At 40.5% G+C, this 21,194-nt stretch overlaps 1 protein-coding gene across 1 annotated transcript; it reads right to left on the bottom strand.

Moving 5' to 3' along the window:
• Positions 1–2,633: 2,633 nt before the first annotated feature.
• On the bottom strand, positions 2,634–13,590 carry LOC120048092 (xaa-Pro dipeptidase-like). The gene is made up of 15 exons (XM_038993799.1): positions 13,515–13,590; positions 10,760–10,943; positions 10,403–10,530; positions 10,198–10,261; positions 9,983–10,030; positions 9,800–9,861; positions 9,645–9,689; positions 8,672–8,747; positions 7,469–7,515; positions 5,928–5,996; positions 5,672–5,749; positions 4,285–4,433; positions 3,839–4,023; positions 3,498–3,689; positions 2,634–3,238 (listed from the first exon to the last, which is right to left on the bottom strand). The coding sequence occupies exons 1-15, from the start codon at positions 13,553–13,555 to the stop codon at positions 3,122–3,124; spliced, it is 1,485 nt and encodes a 494-aa protein (XP_038849727.1). The 5' UTR covers positions 13,556–13,590; the 3' UTR covers positions 2,634–3,121.
• Positions 13,591–21,194: the final 7,604 nt, after the last annotated feature.

The raw sequence follows: 21,194 nt of genomic DNA, 5'->3' as shown, positions 1-21,194 counted from the left end.
AAAAAAGGGTTAAACAAATCAAAATATATTTTATATTCTTCAAAGTAGCCACCCTTTGCCTTGATGACAGCTTTGCACACTCTTGGCATTCTCTCAACTAGCTTCACCTGGAATGCTTTTCCAACAGTCTTGAAGGAGTTCCCACATATGCTGAGCACTTGTTGGCAGCTTTTCCTTCACTCTGCGTTCTAACTCCTCCCAAACCATCTCAATTTGGTTTATTGTGGAGGCCAGGTCATCTGATGCAGCCCCCCATCACTCTCCTTCTTTGTCAAATAGCCCTTACACAGCCTGGAGGTGTGTTGGGTCATTGTCCTGTTGTAAAAAAAGATAGTTCTACTAAGCGCAAACCAGATGGCGTATTGCTGCAGAATGCTGTGGTAACCATGCTGGTTAAGTGTGCCTTGAATTCTAAATAAATCAGACAGTGTCACCAGCAAAGCATCACACCACCTCCTCCATGCTTCACGGTGGGAAATACACATCACCTACTCTGCGTTTCACAATTACTCATCAGACCAAAGCACAGATTTCCACCGGTCTAATGTCCATTGCTCGTGTTTCTTGGCCCAAGCAAGTCTCTTCTTATTGGTGTTCTTTAGTAGTGGTTTCTTTGCAGCAATTCGACCATGAAGGCCTGATTCACACGGTTTCCTCTGAACAGTTGATGTTGAAATGTGTCTTTTACTTGAACTCTGTGAAGCATTTATTTGGACTGCAATTTCTGAGGCTGGTAACTGTAATGAACTTATCCTCTGCAGCAGAGGTAACTGTGGGTCTTCCTTTCCTGTGGCGGGCCTCATGAGAGCCAGTTTCATCATAGCACTTTATGGTTTTTGCAACTGCACTTGAAGAAACTTTCAAAGTTCTTGACATTTTCCGGATTGACAGACCTTTGTGTCTAAAAGTATTGATGGACTGTTGTTTCTCTTTGCTTATTTGAGCTGTTCTTGCCATACTATGGACTTGGTCTTTTGACAAATAGGGCTATCTTCTGTATACCCCCCTACCTTGTCACAAGACAACTGATTGGCTCAAACGCATTAAGGAAAGAAATTCCACAAATTAACTTTTAACAAGGCACACCTGTTAATTGAAATGCATTCCAGGTGACTACCTCATGAAGCTGGTTGAGAGAATGCCAAGAGTGTGCAAATCTGTCAAGGCAAAGGGTGGCTACTTTGTAGAATCTCAAATATAAAATATATTTGGATTTGTTTAACACTTTTTTGGTTACTGCATGATTCCATGTGTCATTTCATAGTTATGTCTTCACTATTATTCTACAATGTAGAAAATAGTAAAAATAAAGAAAAACCCTGGAATGAGTAGGTGTGTTCAAACTTTTGACTGGTACTGTATATAATATATATATGTGTATGATTGAGTGAGTGAAGTTGCTGAACTGAAGGCAATTCAGCAGGTCCTCCCAGTGACTGAACAGAACAGAAAGCCCTCTTTATTTATTTGTTGGGGTCCGCAGGGAGGGCGTTGGTTTATCGGCACCAGTGGCCCCTTTTGGCTGCAGGGTTAAAACGTCTGTTACCTCTCCACCAATCGTTGCCTAGGAAAGGGATGTAGGCATTCCAGAGCCCACTGGATGGTTAAAGCAGATGGTTAGAAGTTCTAGAACACTATACTTCTTAAAGAGAAGGTAAAATAACTACTATATTTGCGTGAGATAAAAAGATTACACCATTGTACATTTTTATGTGCATGTGGAGATTGAAACATTAATTCACTAAAAGGATACCGGGATATTCATGACACTTTATAACTGCAGTAATGTACCACAATTTTTACAAATATATATTTTTTTAAAGTACATTTGAGTAAATTGAAACTTTTACTCACGTAGGCCTGGTAAACATCTAAACAAAGGTGATAAATTGACCATGCCAGTAAAGTATTATGCCCCACTACTTTGTCCTTTATCCTGTATTGTACCTCAAGAGCAATGAGTTCCTTTTTGATTGCATCCATCCTAGTAACATTCACTGTAAGAAAAGGTTGAGGACATATTTATCATGGTTGATGTGTTCTCATCCTGTATGTATTGTATGTGTAATGAGATGCTACGTCTGGGATGGACTCTCTATAGCTAAAGACATGATAATACAGTGTATTCAATGCAACTTTGAGTTAAAGGGAATTAACTGAATTTGCCAACTGCCAAGTATTTAAGTTAATGATTAACACCATTTTTTTTTTTTTAAATCAGACAAATGCATAATGACAAATGCATTATGACAAATGCTATACTTTAGTATTTGGTATTCAAATGCAAACATCTGCAATGTACTGTACACTATTTCATAATTGAAATGGGCAAGGTTTGATTGGCAGTTTGAGAGAATAGGTAAATAAATGTCTGTTTATACTTATTTAGTGTATATTTGTAGTCATTCCATTTATTTGAACACCAGTTCACTGGTGGTGTGAATCAAATCTGTAACGAATAAGGGCATCGATACAAGGAAACTCTTCTTACCGGAGCTACATGAACTTCAGAATGACTTAAGGACCCCATCTAGTGAAGACCGGAAGTATTACTACAAATTTGTAGTAAACTAACCCACTGTTCCATGACACTTTATGTTCCCTGGCATCTACAAATGTCACAGAACGCAAAACTGCAAATTAAGGGGTTTATTTACTTAAATTGCACTGTATTTTATGAGAATTGTATAAACGTCCAAGAAAATAAAGTATCTATTACGCACAGTCAAAGCAATTAACCAGGCACTGAAATATTGTCAACCGTCAACACTGTTTTTACGTGGCAAGATGGCCACAGCAGTTTAATTCACTGCATTTCTCTTAATTTTCACAATAATTATCTTTATCACGAAGAGCTTCAAATAGTATAGGCAGTTTAACCTGTATTTGTGTACTAGTGTTAGGCTACTGATACTGCATTCACTGAGATTAAACAGACACCTTTCAAGATTGAAAAGTTGTGCATCTAATGCATCCATTACTGATTATATATGGCATAATGTAGATAGGCAAGATATCATTAGAGAAACTGCATCTCTTACATCAGAAAACAGATATTCTCTCCACATTTAGGAGTGAAAATACCATTTGGTTAGATCAGCTTGGATATGAGCGACGTTATTTAGAAGGATTTTCCACAGTCGGCCATGAAAGCCTCAATCTCCTCCACTGTACGAGGGACACAGGTGAGCAGCTCCATTCCGCTGGCAGTCACCGCAATGTCGTCCTCAATACGGACCTGGAGAGAGGAGGGGAAAACATCCAGTAAGACACATGAGGGTTAGAGCCAAGGTTAATAATAAACAGTAGATAATTGTCAGGGGGGAGCAGTTATAGCAGAAGACTTAACAGAACAGCATAATGTGTATATTATTTGCTGCCATGGAGTAGTTTGAGACAAAGGGGTCTCTATGTGCAAGCTTTGGGTGGTTAACGTTGACAGTAACACCAGCACATAAACTAATGAGTATAAACTGTCTGTGGATAGGTAAACGTACCCCTCCAAAGCTGCGGAAGCGGGTCAGCACTTCATTGTTGATGAAGCAGCTCTGGGCTGGGTTGGCCAAGGCCTGGTCCAGCAGGTGGTTGATGAAGTAGATACCAGGCTCCACAGTCAGGACCATGCGTTCCTGCACCAGACGGCCCATCCTCAAGCTCTTCAGACCGGGCTCGTTGACGCGCTCAATACCCTGTGTAACCAAGAACAAGCAGCATGACACGGACGTTAGCTTTGTCTAGAAGGATAGAGACAAATGTCTTTTTGGAAGTGTATTTGGGAACTTTCTGTAGCACTGATCATTGATGAATAGAATACTGTATCTATCTCTCTGGTACTGACCTCTGGGTATCCGCCCACGTCGTGCACGTCGATGCCCAGCAGGTGTCCCAGGCCGTGGGGCATGAAGACAGAGCCCATGTGGACCTTCAGCATGTTCTCCACACTCCCACGCAGGATCCCAATCTTCACCAGCTCCTCTAGGTGAACCCGGTCAGCCAGACGGTGCATCTCTGTCCACTTGACCTCTGAAACACAAGACCACCTTCAGTCAGGTTTTTAAATCTTAGGTTAAAAGTTTCAAAGCAGCCTAATATGCAGGTGATAATGACTGGTGGTGAGGATATGGCATGTTCTGTGGTAGTCTTCAGACTTCAACAACTCAATATTAGTCAAACCATAGAAATTAATATATTAAATGTATAATCCTTCCTTGTGCCCAAGCTAAGTATGTACTGTATGTTCAGTGAATGCTTCCTCAATCCTGCCTGTGGACAGTAGGATCATACCTGGTTTAATGGCAGCCATGACAGCCCGTGATGACTTGAGCACAGCCTCATAGATGGCCTTCTGGTCTGGAGTGAACTTTCCATTGGCTGGGAAGGAGCAGGTGATGTCAGAGGAGTAGCAGTAGTATTCTCCCCCCATATCAAACAGACTGCAAGGAAAAACCACACGTCACAGTTAGATCAGTGTTACTGCTCACCCAGAGGGCTCTACAGCCATTCCGGCATCATTATTTCCAAACATAAATCAGAGAAATTGTTCACAGCATGTACATCAGAATGAATACAAGTTGCCTTTCAAAGGTGTTCATGTTGTGTCACCATGGGCGCTCCACACAGCCACTTTAAATCTCCATCAGTAGCCCTATGCACACAGTAGCCTGACTTATGTTCAAACCCAGTCCAAGCTGTGCTCCATCTATGAGTAAACCCATGGGAGAGCCACTCAGTGGATCCAGCTGACAGGGAGAACAAAACAACACCCTAATATACTAATGACAGCAGGGGAGGTGTAGCTCTGAGTATTCACTATTCCATTAAACAAAACAACACCCTACTATACTAATGACAGCAGGGGAGGTGTAGCTCTGAGTATTCACTATTCCATTAAACAAAACAACACCCTACTATACTAATGACAGCAGGGGAGGTGTAGCTCTGAGTATTCACTATTCCATTAAACAAAACAACACCCTACTATACTAATGACAGCAGGGGAGGTGTAGCTCTGAGTATTCACTATTCCATTAAACAAAACAACACCCTACTATACTAATGACAGCAGGGGAGGTGTAGCTCTGAGTATTCACTATTCCATTAAACAAAACAACCCCCTACTATACTAATGACAGCAGGGGAGGTGTAGCTCTGAGTATTCACTATTCCATTAAACAAAACAACACCCTACTATACTAATGACAGCAGGGGAGGTGTAGCTCTGAGTATTCACTATTCCATTAAACAAAACAACCCCCTACTATACTAATGACAGCAGGGGAGGTGTAGCTCTGAGTATTCACTATTCCATTAAACAAAACAACACCCTACTATACTAATGACAGCAGGGGAGGTGTAGCTCTGAGTATTCACTATTCCATTAAACAAAACAACACCCTACTATACTAATGACAGCAGGGGAGGTGTAGCTCTGAGTATTCACTATTCCATTAAACAAAACAACACCCTACTATACTAATGACAGCAGGGGAGGTGTAGCTCTCTGAGACGTACAGTATTCCATTAAACAAAACAACAGATCACTGCAAGTGTTTTTGATATACAAATCCAAGACAAAATGAACACAGAATCTAATAAAACCAAGCAAACAACCCAAAAAGGACAATTGAGGAGTGGAATAACTTCACATCATGTGAAATGATGGCCGACTTACCACATGTCTCCGTCATCGATGGTCTTGTCATTGGGAGCTCCTGCATGGCCGTAGTGCAGGACTGAGCCGTTGTTTCCACTGTTGAACATTTAAGCATACGAGTAGGTCATTATAGAGGCACTCAACACACGTCAGATAGAACAATAGCACCTCATTTCTGTACATCAAAATGTAACACTGAGATGATCGTCACGTATTTCAGATATGTTCTCCATTAAATTAACCCATTTCTGTGTAGCAAAGGGAAGTGCCTTACGTTCCACAGATACAGGTGTAGGAGGTGTGACGCATTCCCCCATGAGAGTAGCAGTAGTGCTGGAACAGGCTGCAACAGAAAAGCACTGACATGAGCGACCGTACACAAGAAGCTCCACAGCTCTAACAATGACAATATAGGAGGAAGTGTAATCAAGGGTTAACCTCCTTTTTGATATTGGTTAGCCTAGAATACAAGGGAGTCCTCTAAACCTCCCACCTTGAAGATCTCCATCGCCTGATACTTAACTGGAGGATAGTATAATAAAAGCATTTGGACTCATCTTCACTTGGTTATTGGTCTATTCACTGGAGACTTGAGTCAGTGATTACATATTCTCTGCTGCACGTTCTTGCTGCAGTCAATTAGTCAGATAGTGAGCTGGCGAGGGGCGCTGCTATAGTAGCTCAGATTATTTACATTCTTCAGCCTCCCAGATGAAGGTTTAATTAAAAACACAAAAAGCTGCCAGCTAGAAACAGGAAATTGATTCAGCTCAGTGGGTGGCTGTTACTACATCGTAAAATACACTCCCCTCCATATGTATTTGGACAGTGATGCCATTTTTTCCATTTGGCTCTATACTCCAGCATTTTAGGTTTGAGATCAAATGTTTCACATGAGGTGACAGTAAAGAACGTCACCTTTTATTTGAGGGTATTTTCATGCATACTGCATCTGTTTAACCATTTAGAAATGAAAGCACTTAATGTATTGTCCCCCCCATGTGAAGTCATTATTAGTATTTGGACAAATGCGCTTACAGTGTATCAAAGTAGTCAAAAGTGTAGTATTTGGTCCCATATTCCTTGCATGCAACGACTACATCAAACTTGTGACGCCACAAATTCATTGGATGCATTTGTAGTGTGTTTTGGATTATGTTTTGCCCAATAATAACAGAAATAAAATGATTAGTCATCATTCACAGTGAGTAGATAAGATTTTTCTGAACACTTCTAAATAAATCATGATAATGCCATGATTAAGAAAAATCAGTGAGATGCCATTCAGAGGCTACAAAAAAAAAACATACTAACCTCTCACCATTACCAATAACAGGGGAGGATAGCATTTTTTTGGGGGGGGTGGGGTGAGTATGATCTTTGTGCCTCTAACCTTTTCATTTTTCACGATTCATTCATGATTCATGATAACACATGAATATAGAAGTGTTTAGAAACATCTTCTATTCTTACTTATAATAAATGCATCCAACCTGATTTTAGTCACAAGCTTGATGTAGTCATTGCATGCAAGGAATAAGGGACCAAATACTACACTTTTGACTACTTGAAAACACTAAGTGAATTTGTCCAAATACTTATGACTTCAGTAGTGATCAGATTAGACGTGCTGTGAATGTAGTTTATCCAGAGGAACACACCTTGATAGATAAGGAACATACTGTTTTACCGTCACCTTTATGGTCAGACGGGACATAGTACACCACATAGCCTTTCGTCATACAATATACTTTTATACGGTACAAACAGTTCAATATAGCTGGCATACCCTTCATGATAAAAAGCTCCACTCACCTCTCCATTTCATATTCTTTCTGTCCAGGTCTCACATGCTTCATGATCTGAGGAGAAAGACAACAGCACTTCAGGTTGGCTGTGCCTGTGATATACAAGGTTGCAAGTGGGAAATGATGACTCTGAGATGTATTCTTTTAGCTTTTATTATATTCATATATTACTCATGATATAACAACATGGTGAGCTCCAAAAGTATTGGGACATTGACACATTTTTGGTTGTTTTGGCTCTGTACTCCAGCACTTTGGTTAAAGTGCAGACTCCCGGCTTTAATTTGAGGGCATTTCCATCCATATCAGGTGAACCGTTTAGAAATTACAGCACTTTTTGTACATAGTCCCCCCATTTTAGGGGACAAATTAACTTATTAACTGTACATGTGTATTAAAGAAGTCAAAAGTTCAGTATTTGGTCCCATATTCCTAGCACACAATAACTACATGAAGCTTGTGACTCTAGAAACTTGTTGGATGCATTTGCTGTTTGTTTTGGTTGAGTTTCAGATTATTTGGTGCCCAATATAAAGGAATGGTAAATAAACTAGTGTCATTTTGGAGTCACTTTTATTGTAAATAAGAATAGAATATGTTTCTAAACACTTCTACATTCATGTGGATGCTACCATGACTACGGATAGTCCTGAATGAATTGTGAATAATGATGTGGAAGAAAGTTACAGACACACACATATCATACACCCAAGACATGCTAACCTCTCAACATTACAATAACAGCGGAGGCTAGCATTTTTTGGGAGGTATGATATTTGTGCGTCCAACTTTCTCACTCATCTTTATTTACGATTCATTCAGGACTACTCATAATCATGGTAGCATCCACATTAATGTAGAAGTGTTTAGAAACATATTTTATTCTTACTTACAATAAGTGACTCCAAAATGACACAATACGTTATTTACCATTAACTTATATTGGGCACAAAATAACCTGAAACTCAACCAAAACAAACAGCAAGTGCATCCAACACGTTTGAAGAGTCACAAGCTTGATGTAGTTATTGCGTGCTAGGAATATGGGACCAAATACTCAACTTGACTACTTTAATACACAGAAGTGAATTTGTCCCAATACTTTTGGTCCCCTAAAATCCAAAATGCACAGATCAAATGAGATGAGTCAGAATCTGGAGCTCCTTCTCCCCCTGTGGCAGGTATGTCTGTCTGTCCTGCAGGATTTTACCTCTTTATGGGCTTCACTGGAAATCCGGTTAGTGTATCGCAGGACCTCCAGCTCCATGTCAGTCTTAGTCAGCCGGCTGCAGGAAGAGAAGGAACAAGGAGTCAAGGGCCTCTTAGATCAATATGCCAGGTGTATATTTCTATATTATAAACTGGGTGGTTTGAGCCCTGAATGCTGATTGGCTGAAAGCCGTGGTATATCAGGCCGTATACCACAGGTATGACAAAACATAACTTTTTACTGCAATAACGTTGGTAACCAGCTTATAATAGCAATAAGGTACCTCAGGGTTTGTGGTATAAGGCCAATATACCACGGCTAAGGGCTGTATTCAGGCACTCCACATTGCGTTGTGCATAAGAACAGCCCTTAGCTGTGGTATATTGGTCATATACCGCACCCCCTCTGGCCTTTTTGCTTAATTCTATCATGCACAAACACTGGCTTATAGCACCCAGCCATAAACAAAAGAATGATGATGAAAGCTAAAGCTCTGTGTTTATGTGTGTATGTATGTATGTATGTATGTATGTATGTGTGTGCTTTATATTTGGTATCTCATAATGAATGCAGAAATAATACCTGTATTACTCATCCATTCCTCACTGCCGGAGGAGCCTTACACTCTCCTCTTGATCTTTCAGGAAAATCAGCTTCTTACCATATTGTTAGTGAGGTGTTTTTCTGATTCTATTCTTGGTCATGGTTTCTACCACCCTTTATGTCTTAATGATTCTGCCAGGTCGCAGTTGTAAATGAGAACTTGTTCTCAACTGGCCTACCTGGTTAAATAAAGGTGAAATAAAAAAATATATAAAAAAATCTCTACACATTAGAGATGCAGTCAACACCTCAGATGACTCAGTGTGAAACAGCCACAGACTAATAAGGTTTTACAAAAAGAGTTCCACATAACAGAAAAGCAGCAGCAACCAATGGTTACGAGCTGGATATAGTATCATACAGTACTTACCATTCCACAATGACTGGATGCAGAAGAGTGTTGTTCACTTGGAATCTGAAATATAAGACACAAGATCATATTTATCAAGGTAAAACATTCAACCAAATAAATTAGAAATACCAGTTTGATTCAAATGGATATCAATTGATGCCAATTATACGTACTGACTGATTCCTTCAAAAGAGGCTTCGCGGCAGATACTCCCACTATCTGTGTTCTGTCCACGCTGGAAGAAACATAATATAAATACCAGGCCCACTTTCAAGTCTCTTAAAATTATACTTTATCTAATGAATTGCTACTGTAAACCACTATCATAGCATCAACATGATATATTAAGGACATACCAAAGTGAGAAGAGCTCCAAGCTTCATCTTGGAAAAGACATCAGCAATCTGTAAGAGTTCAGACAGAAAGGCAGAAGTGTTGAGGGATCAGAGAGAACTGACACTATCAAATAGAGGGAAATGAGTGAAGCTACAAGATCACAAGCTAAGCTACAACACTACAAAGATGGGTAAGGTGTACAGTATGTGCATTCAAACATGACACACTAACTTACATTACAGGTGTATTGCACCTCATCGACGGCGTATTTCTCCTTGAAGTATTCCCGCGGATGGATCCTGTCAACAGACAATGACACAATCGGTTTTAATGAGAAGGCCTAAGGAGTATTCTTGTGAATCCATGATGCTGAAAGTGGTAGGCTGTCTCCTGAGGCTGATCACATTCACATATAGTTTGAGTTACAGTCACTGACTCACTCTCCCATCCAGGTTGCATAGCTCTCAGGCAGCTTGGGGACAAAGAGGATGGATTTTCCAGTGTCCACGTCAATGGCTCCGTAGCAGTCGGCTTCAGTCACTCCAAAAGCCCAATGGAAGAAGGACTCCTACAAAAAAGAACCACATGAGTCAAAAGAGTCAGCCAGGGTCTGCTCAGTCACACTTCCATCCATCTCATTAATGTGTGATCCTATATGGCTCAGCTGGTACAGCAACGCTAGGATTGTGGATTCAATTCCCGCTGGGGTCATCAATATGAAAATGTATGCACATCGCTTTAGGATAAATGAGTCTTCTAAATGGCATATCTGTAATTGACTGTTATTAAACATGTACCTGTCTGAAGAGCATGTCTGTATCGGTGCAGTATCTCTGCTTCTGCTCCCCTCCCTGCAGCACAACTACAGACTTGGGGGCCACCCCATCCTTGGCCTTCAGGCCTTGGCACAGTCGCTGCCGGTTCTCAGCAAACAGGGCTGCTGACACTCTCAGGGTGTCTTTACCCAGCCAATACACAGGTCTACAGAAAGACAGCATTGGGAAATGGGTTAATATGTTGTACATTACTGTCTAGTCGTTTTCTATTTTCAGTTAGCTAACACAATTGCCTGCCTTTGTTTCAGTTCGGCTGATTCTTTCTAAAACAATAATCGACAAAAATACTTACAAACCCTTAAGTAAATATAAAATGTAAAAAACAAATCGTTGTTTATCATTATATTGCACACAGTTATGAAAGTTCCATTTTTAGTGAAACTTTAGCAGAAGTGGTGAGGACATAGACGTTGACCATTTTTAGGACTCAAGAGTTTTACACTCAACAAAAAAATATGATTTTGCACAAACTCAGATGGATGGAACTGTAGAACAGTATTGCCCAAAATGGATCTGGTTTCAATGATCCCCAGTGTGTGGTAAAGATAACACTTGATCTCTGGAGAGTGCTCCCTTACTAGTGTGATTTAGTAACAACAAAGACCGATGTACATGATCAAAGGTCACTAAACAGAGTTGATCACCAACCTGCCTCAGATTTTGTCAACTCAACAATAAGATGTCTAAACACTTCTGTGATCATGTGAGTGGGTTTCAATGTGCACTTTCTGTTTTAGAGATGTAGTATATTTAAACAAGAGCTATGATAGGAGGATAGAGTATAATGCATCATATCACCTCTATATCAATTAATAACAATTGGAGCATTGACATATCATAGAGATGGGGGAAATCGATACAGTAGAGCAGTGGTCACCAACCAGTCGATCTTCTAGGCATTCCTAGTTGATCACCAAACATTTCTATAGAAAAGCCAACGATAAAGGCTTGCGCTCCTTTATTTATTTGACTTTGCACTTTTGACGGAAGTTGCACTTGATTCAGAAGCCCTGCATGCCAGGTAGGCAAACTGTTCTGAACCATTTCAAACTCCACCTACCCGGCGGACCAGAAGAGCTGTCGTTAAATCAAGTGCGCTGGCCAATTAGATAGCTAAACATTTGATTACCATGCCTAGTAAGGCTTCCACGACCCCACAGCAAAGTGTGATACTAGCCTACGTGAGATTTCATAACTTAAAACCATGACCAGAGATAAACTGTCAAAGAATACAGAAAAACCCTGTTGTTTTTATGAGTGAGTTTGTTTTTAATTTTTTATTCAGCACTGTCAACACTTTTACAAAACACGCTTCTCCCTACTTCCTCTCGCGCCACAGCTGCAATTAATTAGTAGCCAAGTGTATCGATAGGGCTGCGTTTTGATTATTAGCATCTCGTAATGTCTATTTTAATATTGAGGAATATTTCACATTCTCTAGTCATAGGAACATGAATTTGTGAATGAGGCAAAAGTAATGCGGTGTGACTCGAGTTTTGCCATCAGTGGTAGGACGGCGTCCTCTCTCTGGCCAGTTTCACCGGACGAATGGAGAGAGCAGGGACAGTGAGAGGTGAACCCTCTGCTGCTCTCTCCCTCCCTCCCCTGAGACTGACCATCAGATGCAGGTACCATCAGTCCAGTAAAATAAAAAGTGAATTACTTAAATTTATGCTCAGCTGTGCCTCGCAAGTGGTACAACTGATCTATTTTGTTATCAAAGCTCGAGTTTTTAAATATAATATGGTCTTAGAAGAACAATATTGGCAGGCCAAGCACATATAGCCAATATGCTGTGATAATATTTTTGGCCTACTGCACAAACTTCATTCCTACAGAACTGTTTTTATTCATGTTGAAAAGGCTTACATGTTATTAAAATAATCTGAGTGGTAGACCTCAGCTTGTTTTTTGACTGCAAAAGTGATCTTGACTCAGAAAAGGTTGGTGACCACTGCAGTAGAGTATTGCGATACTATTTTTGACAATATATCAATTCTATGACTGCAAGTATCGATTCTTTCTTTTTTATGCAATGTAGTTAATGTTGGATGTATCTGCGCAAAAACTTCGGTATTTTTTCTGTAATGTTAGTTTGTCTTCAATCTTACTTTTAAATGGTGAGGCAACATGTTTTCAGCACTTGACTAATCAAAATGAGTTTATTATTATTATGCCTCTCTCCTGTCCCTCTGCCGCAGACATATAGTGAGCAATATTTATTTAACATCGAATTGTGATAAATCGTGATACATATAGAATCGTGATACATATAGAATCGCAGTACATATCGTATCGGCACCTAGCTACTGTAAGTATCGTGATAATATCGTATCGTGAGGTCCATGGCAATTATTTCAGAAACAACCCATCTGTAGAGAGACTAGCTAATATTATCCACAAACTGGAGCTGTAACCACCCATTTTTTCCCTACTCTGCGAATAAATTTCAAGTTAGACATGCTTAGTTAGCTAGTTACCTGGCAAAGTTGCTGATTGATGCCTGACTGCCAGCCTGCAAAAAGTACGCCGCTCTTTTCTTATGTTTGACAGCTAGCCCCGTTAACGAGAGTTAGCTTAGTTGATCAGGTTTATGCAGATAGCTAGCGAGCTAACAATTTATGCATTATAATTTGTTCAATTCAGAATCAGTGTCCAAGTACGCTTAACACAAAGATAAACCATAGAAATAATACAGAACAGAATATATACTCACTCCTGTCGTGCAGCCATGTTGCTTAAGACTGGAAGTGTCATGTGACACGCATCTTCGCTTGTGAAGCCGATCAGCTGATTTTGGCTAAAGCGAGTGAGTGCTGATCAAAATGTTTCAAAATGTATGTCGGCATTATGTGATATCAAGCGGCGAACCTGAATGATGCTTGAAATAGTATGGCCATTTATTTGATCCACTAACTTGAAATATATGTTAGGGTTGTATTGCATTGCAAGGTCTTTATAACTGTCTTTCAGAAACCCCCCAGGGAGTTGTTTCAGTTTCACATCCACTTTTTTTTATCAGTAAACATCACACAATATATGTTTGTGTTGGATATATATACTGTTCAGCTTTTAGTTTTTATTATGAACCAACTTTTGACGTGTTATTTCATTCTCAATTTCATTGTCACTCTTCAGTGAATATTCTTGATATATTTTCTCACTGAGAACTTCTACAGAAGACTGTTCTAGTGCCCATCCCACACAAGTTATGTAACTTATTATGGCCTTTCTTTTATCAGAAGCAGCAATTATTTCAACACTTAGTTCAAGGTTCAAGAAAGCATTTGCAGACACTGTGTGACTGAGGCTGCATTTACACGGGCAGCCCAATTCTGATCTTTTGTCAAAAGATCTGATCTGATTGGCAAAATACCCATTAGTTGCAAAAATATCTGAATTGGGCTGCCTGTCTGTCATAAATTGAAAATGCATCCCAGCCCTAACAATATTGACTATTACTGATATGCCCACTTGGATTAGGAGGGCAGTGGGGTGAATTTGTCTCAACTGCACAGATGAATGTAACCCATTTGAGACCTTATTACAGTGTAATTATAATCTAATAACCCATGTTAATGTGTACTAGGTAGATAAGTACAGGCAGTAAAGTTGTACTTTCCACCGCTAAATCAATATCAGAAGATACAGATCAGTACTGTACTCGATACAGCATATACTTCCTAGCCAGTGTAAATGCATATGTTATTTCCCTGACAAGGACCCCACTCCACATCCTGACCAACACCAGACATACACCATTAGACAATACCAGACATACACCATTAGCCAACAACAGACATACACCATTAGAACTACTGCTATAACTTAGAAATATAATTCACATATCAATGAGTTGCTTGTGCTTTGTACTCTGCCTGGATGCTACGGAGTACAGAGAAATGACAGACTGCACCTTTAATTGAGACTCTAATTAATCAGTTTTTGCGGTCCAAACACTTAAAAGACACACCCTATCCCCTCAGCCCTCAAATTAAGTGGACACTTCTGATGACGTATCATGACGTCTGACGAGTATACACTTGCAAGGCAAGGGGCGAGGGAGGGAGGAATGATTTTTAAATAGACCACCCTTGGCCGGAAATTCATCACTCGTTCATCCCGTGATGATTGTGTTTTCAGCCACTGGTAGGTTGTGGGTGCTTTATATGCGCTACAGTCAATTATGAGTGCATGTCTACTTATATTAAATATATAATTATTAATATACGCCTACTGTATGATAGCTAGCAAATTAATTGCCTAGCTGGAACTTCTGAAGAAGGAAAATGTTTTATTTCTACAATTTCCGAAAGATAACCAGACAAAAACATATTTACTGAGACGTGTTTTTGCCGTCATGTGCATTAGTAGCACAATTTCTAACGTATTTGCATTCGTTTTTACTTACAATTGTATTGTAACGACCCGGTATTGTGTTCTGTGTTTGTGGGTGTGTTATGGTTCTCATGGCTACTAGCAGGGGTTAAATATGTCAGGACAGATGGAAAGGTTGGGGGGGTATGATGGGTAATCCCGCGGGGTTTGGAAATGCATAAATAGGGATTACTGTCTCATCTCTCTTCCTTTTCTGTTCGGGGCCTTGATCTGTTCCTATGAAAGTGACCCTTAACTCGACATGGTATAATTGTGTACGTTCGGCATTTAGCGGCGTGGGCTGGGGCCTGAACAATAGCCCAGTTTAAGAATAAACCTGTGTTCTGACCTGCACACCTAGAGTCCGTCTCTTTTCCCTTTATGACCCAGCCGGGTCATTACATTGGTGTCAGAAGTGCTTTCGAACTACGGGATCGAGACTAGGCGAGTTAGCTGTTCAGTATAGGCCGGGTTGGCTTTAGCGTGACTCGCATCTACGGTCATGATGCTTGGGGCGAGGCGGAAAATTAAGGAAGAGTCGGACAAAGTGTCCGTTGTGGGCTCGGGGGTACCCGGTCGGGGGGGTCAGGCGGCGACTGCCGTAGAAGAGCTGGAGAGCCACATGGCGGGAGTTAAATTGTCAGTCAGCAAGATGGCAGAACTGGCGGGTTTTCCTTCACACCGCTCGAGAGCAGACGTCACGGCGACGGGGATATCGACGTCACCGGGTGCGGAAATGGCTGGGCCTGCTTATGTAAACTGAGATGGCAGCGGCCTATTGCCATTAGCCACGGTAGCGGCTAAACTACCAAAGTTCAATGGACAAGGTAAATGGGAAGTTTTTTTCACTCAATTCGAGTTGTTGGCTAGAGCCGGGAGGTGGTCTGACGAGACGAAAGCGTTACAGCTTGCCCTGAGCCTGGCAGAGGAGGCGTCGGAATGCCTGTTAACGCTAGCCCCGGACGAGAGGGGCGACTACGGTGTGCTAGTGGAGGCATTGGGGGGCCGTTTCGGCAGCGACGCGCAGCCCAACATGCTGCGGATTGAACTGAGTAACAAAAAGAGACTTCAGGGGGAATCATTAAAGGCGTTGGCAAGTGGTATTCTGAGCCTGACCAGGCGGGCTTATGCAACTATGCCGATTGGGGTGCAAGACGAGCTGGCACGGGACAGTTTTATTAGAGCGCTCTCTTCCACCGAACTGGGTAAGCATGTTCAGATGGCGGACCCCATCCTTGGCCTTCAGGCCTTGGCACAGTCGCTGCCGGTTCTCAGCAAACAGGGCTGCTGACACTCTCAGGGTGTCTTTACCCAGCCAATACACAGGTCTACAGAAAGACAGCATTGGGAAATGGGTTAATATGTTGTACATTACTGTCTAGTCGTTTTCTATTTTCAGTTAGCTAACACAATTGCCTGCCTTTGTTTCAGTTCGGCTGATTCTTTCTAAAACAATAATCGACAAAAATACTTACAAACCCTTAAGTAAATATAAAATGTAAAAAACAAATCGTTGTTTATCATTATATTGCACACAGTTATGAAAGTTCCATTTTTAGTGAAACTTTAGCAGAAGTGGTGAGGACATAGACGTTGACCATTTTTAGGACTCAAGAGTTTTACACTCAACAAAAAAATATGATTTTGCACAAACTCAGATGGATGGAACTGTAGAACAGTATTGCCCAAAATGGATCTGGTTTCAATGATCCCCAGTGTGTGGTAAAGATAACACTTGATCTCTGGAGAGTGCTCCCTTACTAGTGTGATTTAGTAACAACAAAGACCGATGTACATGATCAAAGGTCACTAAACAGAGTTGTTGATCACCAACCTGCCTCAGATTTTGTCAACTCAACAATAAGATGTCTAAACACTTCTGTGATCATGTGAGTGGGTTTCAATGTGCACTTTCTGTTTTAGAGATGTAGTATATTTAAACAAGAGCTATGATAGGAGGATAGAGTATAATGCATCATATCACCTCTATATCAATTAATAACAATTGGAGCATTGACATATCATAGAGATGGGGGAAATCGATACAGTAGAGCAGTGGTCACCAACCAGTCGATCTTCTAGGCATTCCTAGTTGATCACCAAACATTTCTATAGAAAAGCCAACGATAAAGGCTTGCGCTCCTTTATTTATTTGACTTTGCACTTTTGACGGAAGTTGCACTTGATTCAGAAGCCCTGCATGCCAGGTAGGCAAACTGTTCTGAACCATTTCAAACTCCACCTACCCGGCGGACCAGAAGAGCTGTCGTTAAATCAAGTGCGCTGGCCAATTAGATAGCTAAACATTTGATTACCATGCCTAGTAAGGCTTCCACGACCCCACAGCAAAGTGTGATACTAGCCTACGTGAGATTTCATAACTTAAAACCATGACCAGAGATAAACTGTCAAAGAATACAGAAAAACCCTGTTGTTTTTATGAGTGAGTTTGTTTTTAATTTTTTATTCAGCACTGTCAACACTTTTACAAAACACGCTTCTCCCTACTTCCTCTCGCGCCACAGCTGCAATTAATTAGTAGCCAAGTGTATCGATAGGGCTGCGTTTTGATTATTAGCATCTCGTAATGTCTATTTTAATATTGAGGAATATTTCACATTCTCTAGTCATAGGAACATGAATTTGTGAATGAGGCAAAAGTAATGCGGTGTGACTCGAGTTTTGCCATCAGTGGTAGGACGGCGTCCTCTCTCTGGCCAGTTTCACCGGACGAATGGAGAGAGCAGGGACAGTGAGAGGTGAACCCTCTGCTGCTCTCTCCCTCCCTCCCCTGAGACTGACCATCAGATGCAGGTACCATCAGTCCAGTAAAATAAAAAGTGAATTACTTAAATTTATGCTCAGCTGTGCCTCGCAAGTGGTACAACTGATCTATTTTGTTATCAAAGCTCGAGTTTTTAAATATAATATGGTCTTAGAAGAACAATATTGGCAGGCCAAGCACATATAGCCAATATGCTGTGATAATATTTTTGGCCTACTGCACAAACTTCATTCCTACAGAACTGTTTTTATTCATGTTGAAAAGGCTTACATGTTATTAAAATAATCTGAGTGGTAGACCTCAGCTTGTTTTTTGACTGCAAAAGTGATCTTGACTCAGAAAAGGTTGGTGACCACTGCAGTAGAGTATTGCGATACTATTTTTGACAATATATCAATTCTATGACTGCAAGTATCGATTCTTTCTTTTTTATGCAATGTAGTTAATGTTGGATGTATCTGCGCAAAAACTTCGGTATTTTTTCTGTAATGTTAGTTTGTCTTCAATCTTACTTTTAAATGGTGAGGCAACATGTTTTCAGCACTTGACTAATCAAAATGAGTTTATTATTATTATGCCTCTCTCCTGTCCCTCTGCCGCAGACATATAGTGAGCAATATTTATTTAACATCGAATTGTGATAAATCGTGATACATATAGAATCGTGATACATATAGAATCGCAGTACATATCGTATCGGCACCTAGCTACTGTAAGTATCGTGATAATATCGTATCGTGAGGTCCATGGCAATTATTTCAGAAACAACCCATCTGTAGAGAGACTAGCTAATATTATCCACAAACTGGAGCTGTAACCACCCATTTTTTCCCTACTCTGCGAATAAATTTCAAGTTAGACATGCTTAGTTAGCTAGTTACCTGGCAAAGTTGCTGATTGATGCCTGACTGCCAGCCTGCAAAAAGTACGCCGCTCTTTTCTTATGTTTGACAGCTAGCCCCGTTAACGAGAGTTAGCTTAGTTGATCAGGTTTATGCAGATAGCTAGCGAGCTAACAATTTATGCATTATAATTTGTTCAATTCAGAATCAGTGTCCAAGTACGCTTAACACAAAGATAAACCATAGAAATAATACAGAACAGAATATATACTCACTCCTGTCGTGCAGCCATGTTGCTTAAGACTGGAAGTGTCATGTGACACGCATCTTCGCTTGTGAAGCCGATCAGCTGATTTTGGCTAAAGCGAGTGAGTGCTGATCAAAATGTTTCAAAATGTATGTCGGCATTATGTGATATCAAGCGGCGAACCTGAATGATGCTTGAAATAGTATGGCCATTTATTTGATCCACTAACTTGAAATATATGTTAGGGTTGTATTGCATTGCAAGGTCTTTATAACTGTCTTTCAGAAACCCCCCAGGGAGTTGTTTCAGTTTCACATCCACTTTTTTTTATCAGTAAACATCACACAATATATGTTTGTGTTGGATATATATACTGTTCAGCTTTTAGTTTTTATTATGAACCAACTTTTGACGTGTTATTTCATTCTCAATTTCATTGTCACTCTTCAGTGAATATTCTTGATATATTTTCTCACTGAGAACTTCTACAGAAGACTGTTCTAGTGCCCATCCCACACAAGTTATGTAACTTATTATGGCCTTTCTTTTATCAGAAGCAGCAATTATTTCAACACTTAGTTCAAGGTTCAAGAAAGCATTTGCAGACACTGTGTGACTGAGGCTGCATTTACACGGGCAGCCCAATTCTGATCTTTTGTCAAAAGATCTGATCTGATTGGCAAAATACCCATTAGTTGCAAAAATATCTGAATTGGGCTGCCTGTCTGTCATAAATTGAAAATGCATCCCAGCCCTAACAATATTGACTATTACTGATATGCCCACTTGGATTAGGAGGGCAGTGGGGTGAATTTGTCTCAACTGCACAGATGAATGTAACCCATTTGAGACCTTATTACAGTGTAATTATAATCTAATAACCCATGTTAATGTGTACTAGGTAGATAAGTACAGGCAGTAAAGTTGTACTTTCCACCGCTAAATCAATATCAGAAGATACAGATCAGTACTGTACTCGATACAGCATATACTTCCTAGCCAGTGTAAATGCATATGTTATTTCCCTGACAAGGACCCCACTCCACATCCTGACCAACACCAGACATACACCATTAGACAATACCAGACATACACCATTAGCCAACAACAGACATACACCATTAGAACTACTGCTATAACTTAGAAATATAATTCACATATCAATGAGTTGCTTGTGCTTTGTACTCTGCCTGGATGCTATGGAGTACAGAGAAATGACAGACTGCACCTTTAATTGAGACTCTAATTAATCAGTTTTTGCGGTCCAAACACTTAAAAGACACACCCTATCCCCTCAGCCCTCAAATTAAGTGGACACTTCTGATGACGTATCATGACGTCTGACGAGTATACACTTGCAAGGCAAGGGGCGAGGGAGGGAGGAATGATTTTTAAATAGACCACCCTTGGCCGGAAATTCATCACTCGTTCATCCCGTGATGATTGTGTTTTCAGCCACTGGTAGGTTGTGGGTGCTTTATATGCGCTACAGTCAATTATGAGTGCATGTCTACTTATATTAAATATATAATTATTAATATACGCCTACTGTATGATAGCTAGCAAATTAATTGCCTAGCTGGAACTTCTGAAGAAGGAAAATGTTTTATTTCTACAATTTCCGAAAGATAACCAGACAAAAACATATTTACTGAGACGTGTTTGTGCCGTCATGTGCATTAGTAGCACAATTTCTAACGTATTTGCATTCGTTTTTACTTACAATTGTATTGTAACGACCCGGTATTGTGTTCTGTGTTTGTGGGTGTGTTATGGTTCTCATGGCTACTAGCAGGGGTTAAATATGTCAGGACAGATGGAAAGGTTGGGGGGGTATGATGGGTAATCCCGCGGGGTTTGGAAATGCATAAATAGGGATTACTGTCTCATCTCTCTTCCTTTTCTGTTCGGGGCCTTGATCTGTTCCTATGAAAGTGACCCTTAACTCGACATGGTATAATTGTGTACGTTCGGCATTTAGCGGCGTGGGCTGGGGCCTGAACAATAGCCCAGTTTAAGAATAAACCTGTGTTCTGACCTGCACACCTAGAGTCCGTCTCTTTTCCCTTTATGACCCAGCCGGGTCATTACATTGGTGTCAGAAGTGCTTTCGAACTACGGGATCGAGACTAGGCGAGTTAGCTG

Source organism: Salvelinus namaycush, chromosome 1 (assembly GCF_016432855.1).
Source record: "Salvelinus namaycush isolate Seneca chromosome 1, SaNama_1.0, whole genome shotgun sequence".
Taxonomy (NCBI): domain Eukaryota; kingdom Metazoa; phylum Chordata; class Actinopteri; order Salmoniformes; family Salmonidae; genus Salvelinus; species Salvelinus namaycush.
The sequence above is the reverse complement of the archived record's forward strand: the minus strand, read 5'-3'. Positions and strand labels throughout refer to the sequence as shown.

What these genes read in the sequence shown, in the direction of transcription:
- LOC120048092 (XM_038993799.1), bottom strand. Translation starts at nt 13,555, where the DNA reads ATGACACTTCCAGTCTTAAGCAACATGGCTGCACGACAGGA. An exon ending in CAGACATGCTCTTCAGACAG is followed by an intron (nt 10,531 to 10,759) that starts GTACATGTTTAA and finishes TCTTTTTTGTAG; the next exon opens with GAGTCCTTCTTCCATTGGGC. An exon ending in ATCGATGACGGAGACATGTG is followed by an intron (nt 4,434 to 5,671) that starts GTAAGTCGGCCA and finishes TTTTCCTTGCAG; the next exon opens with TCTGTTTGATATGGGGGGAG.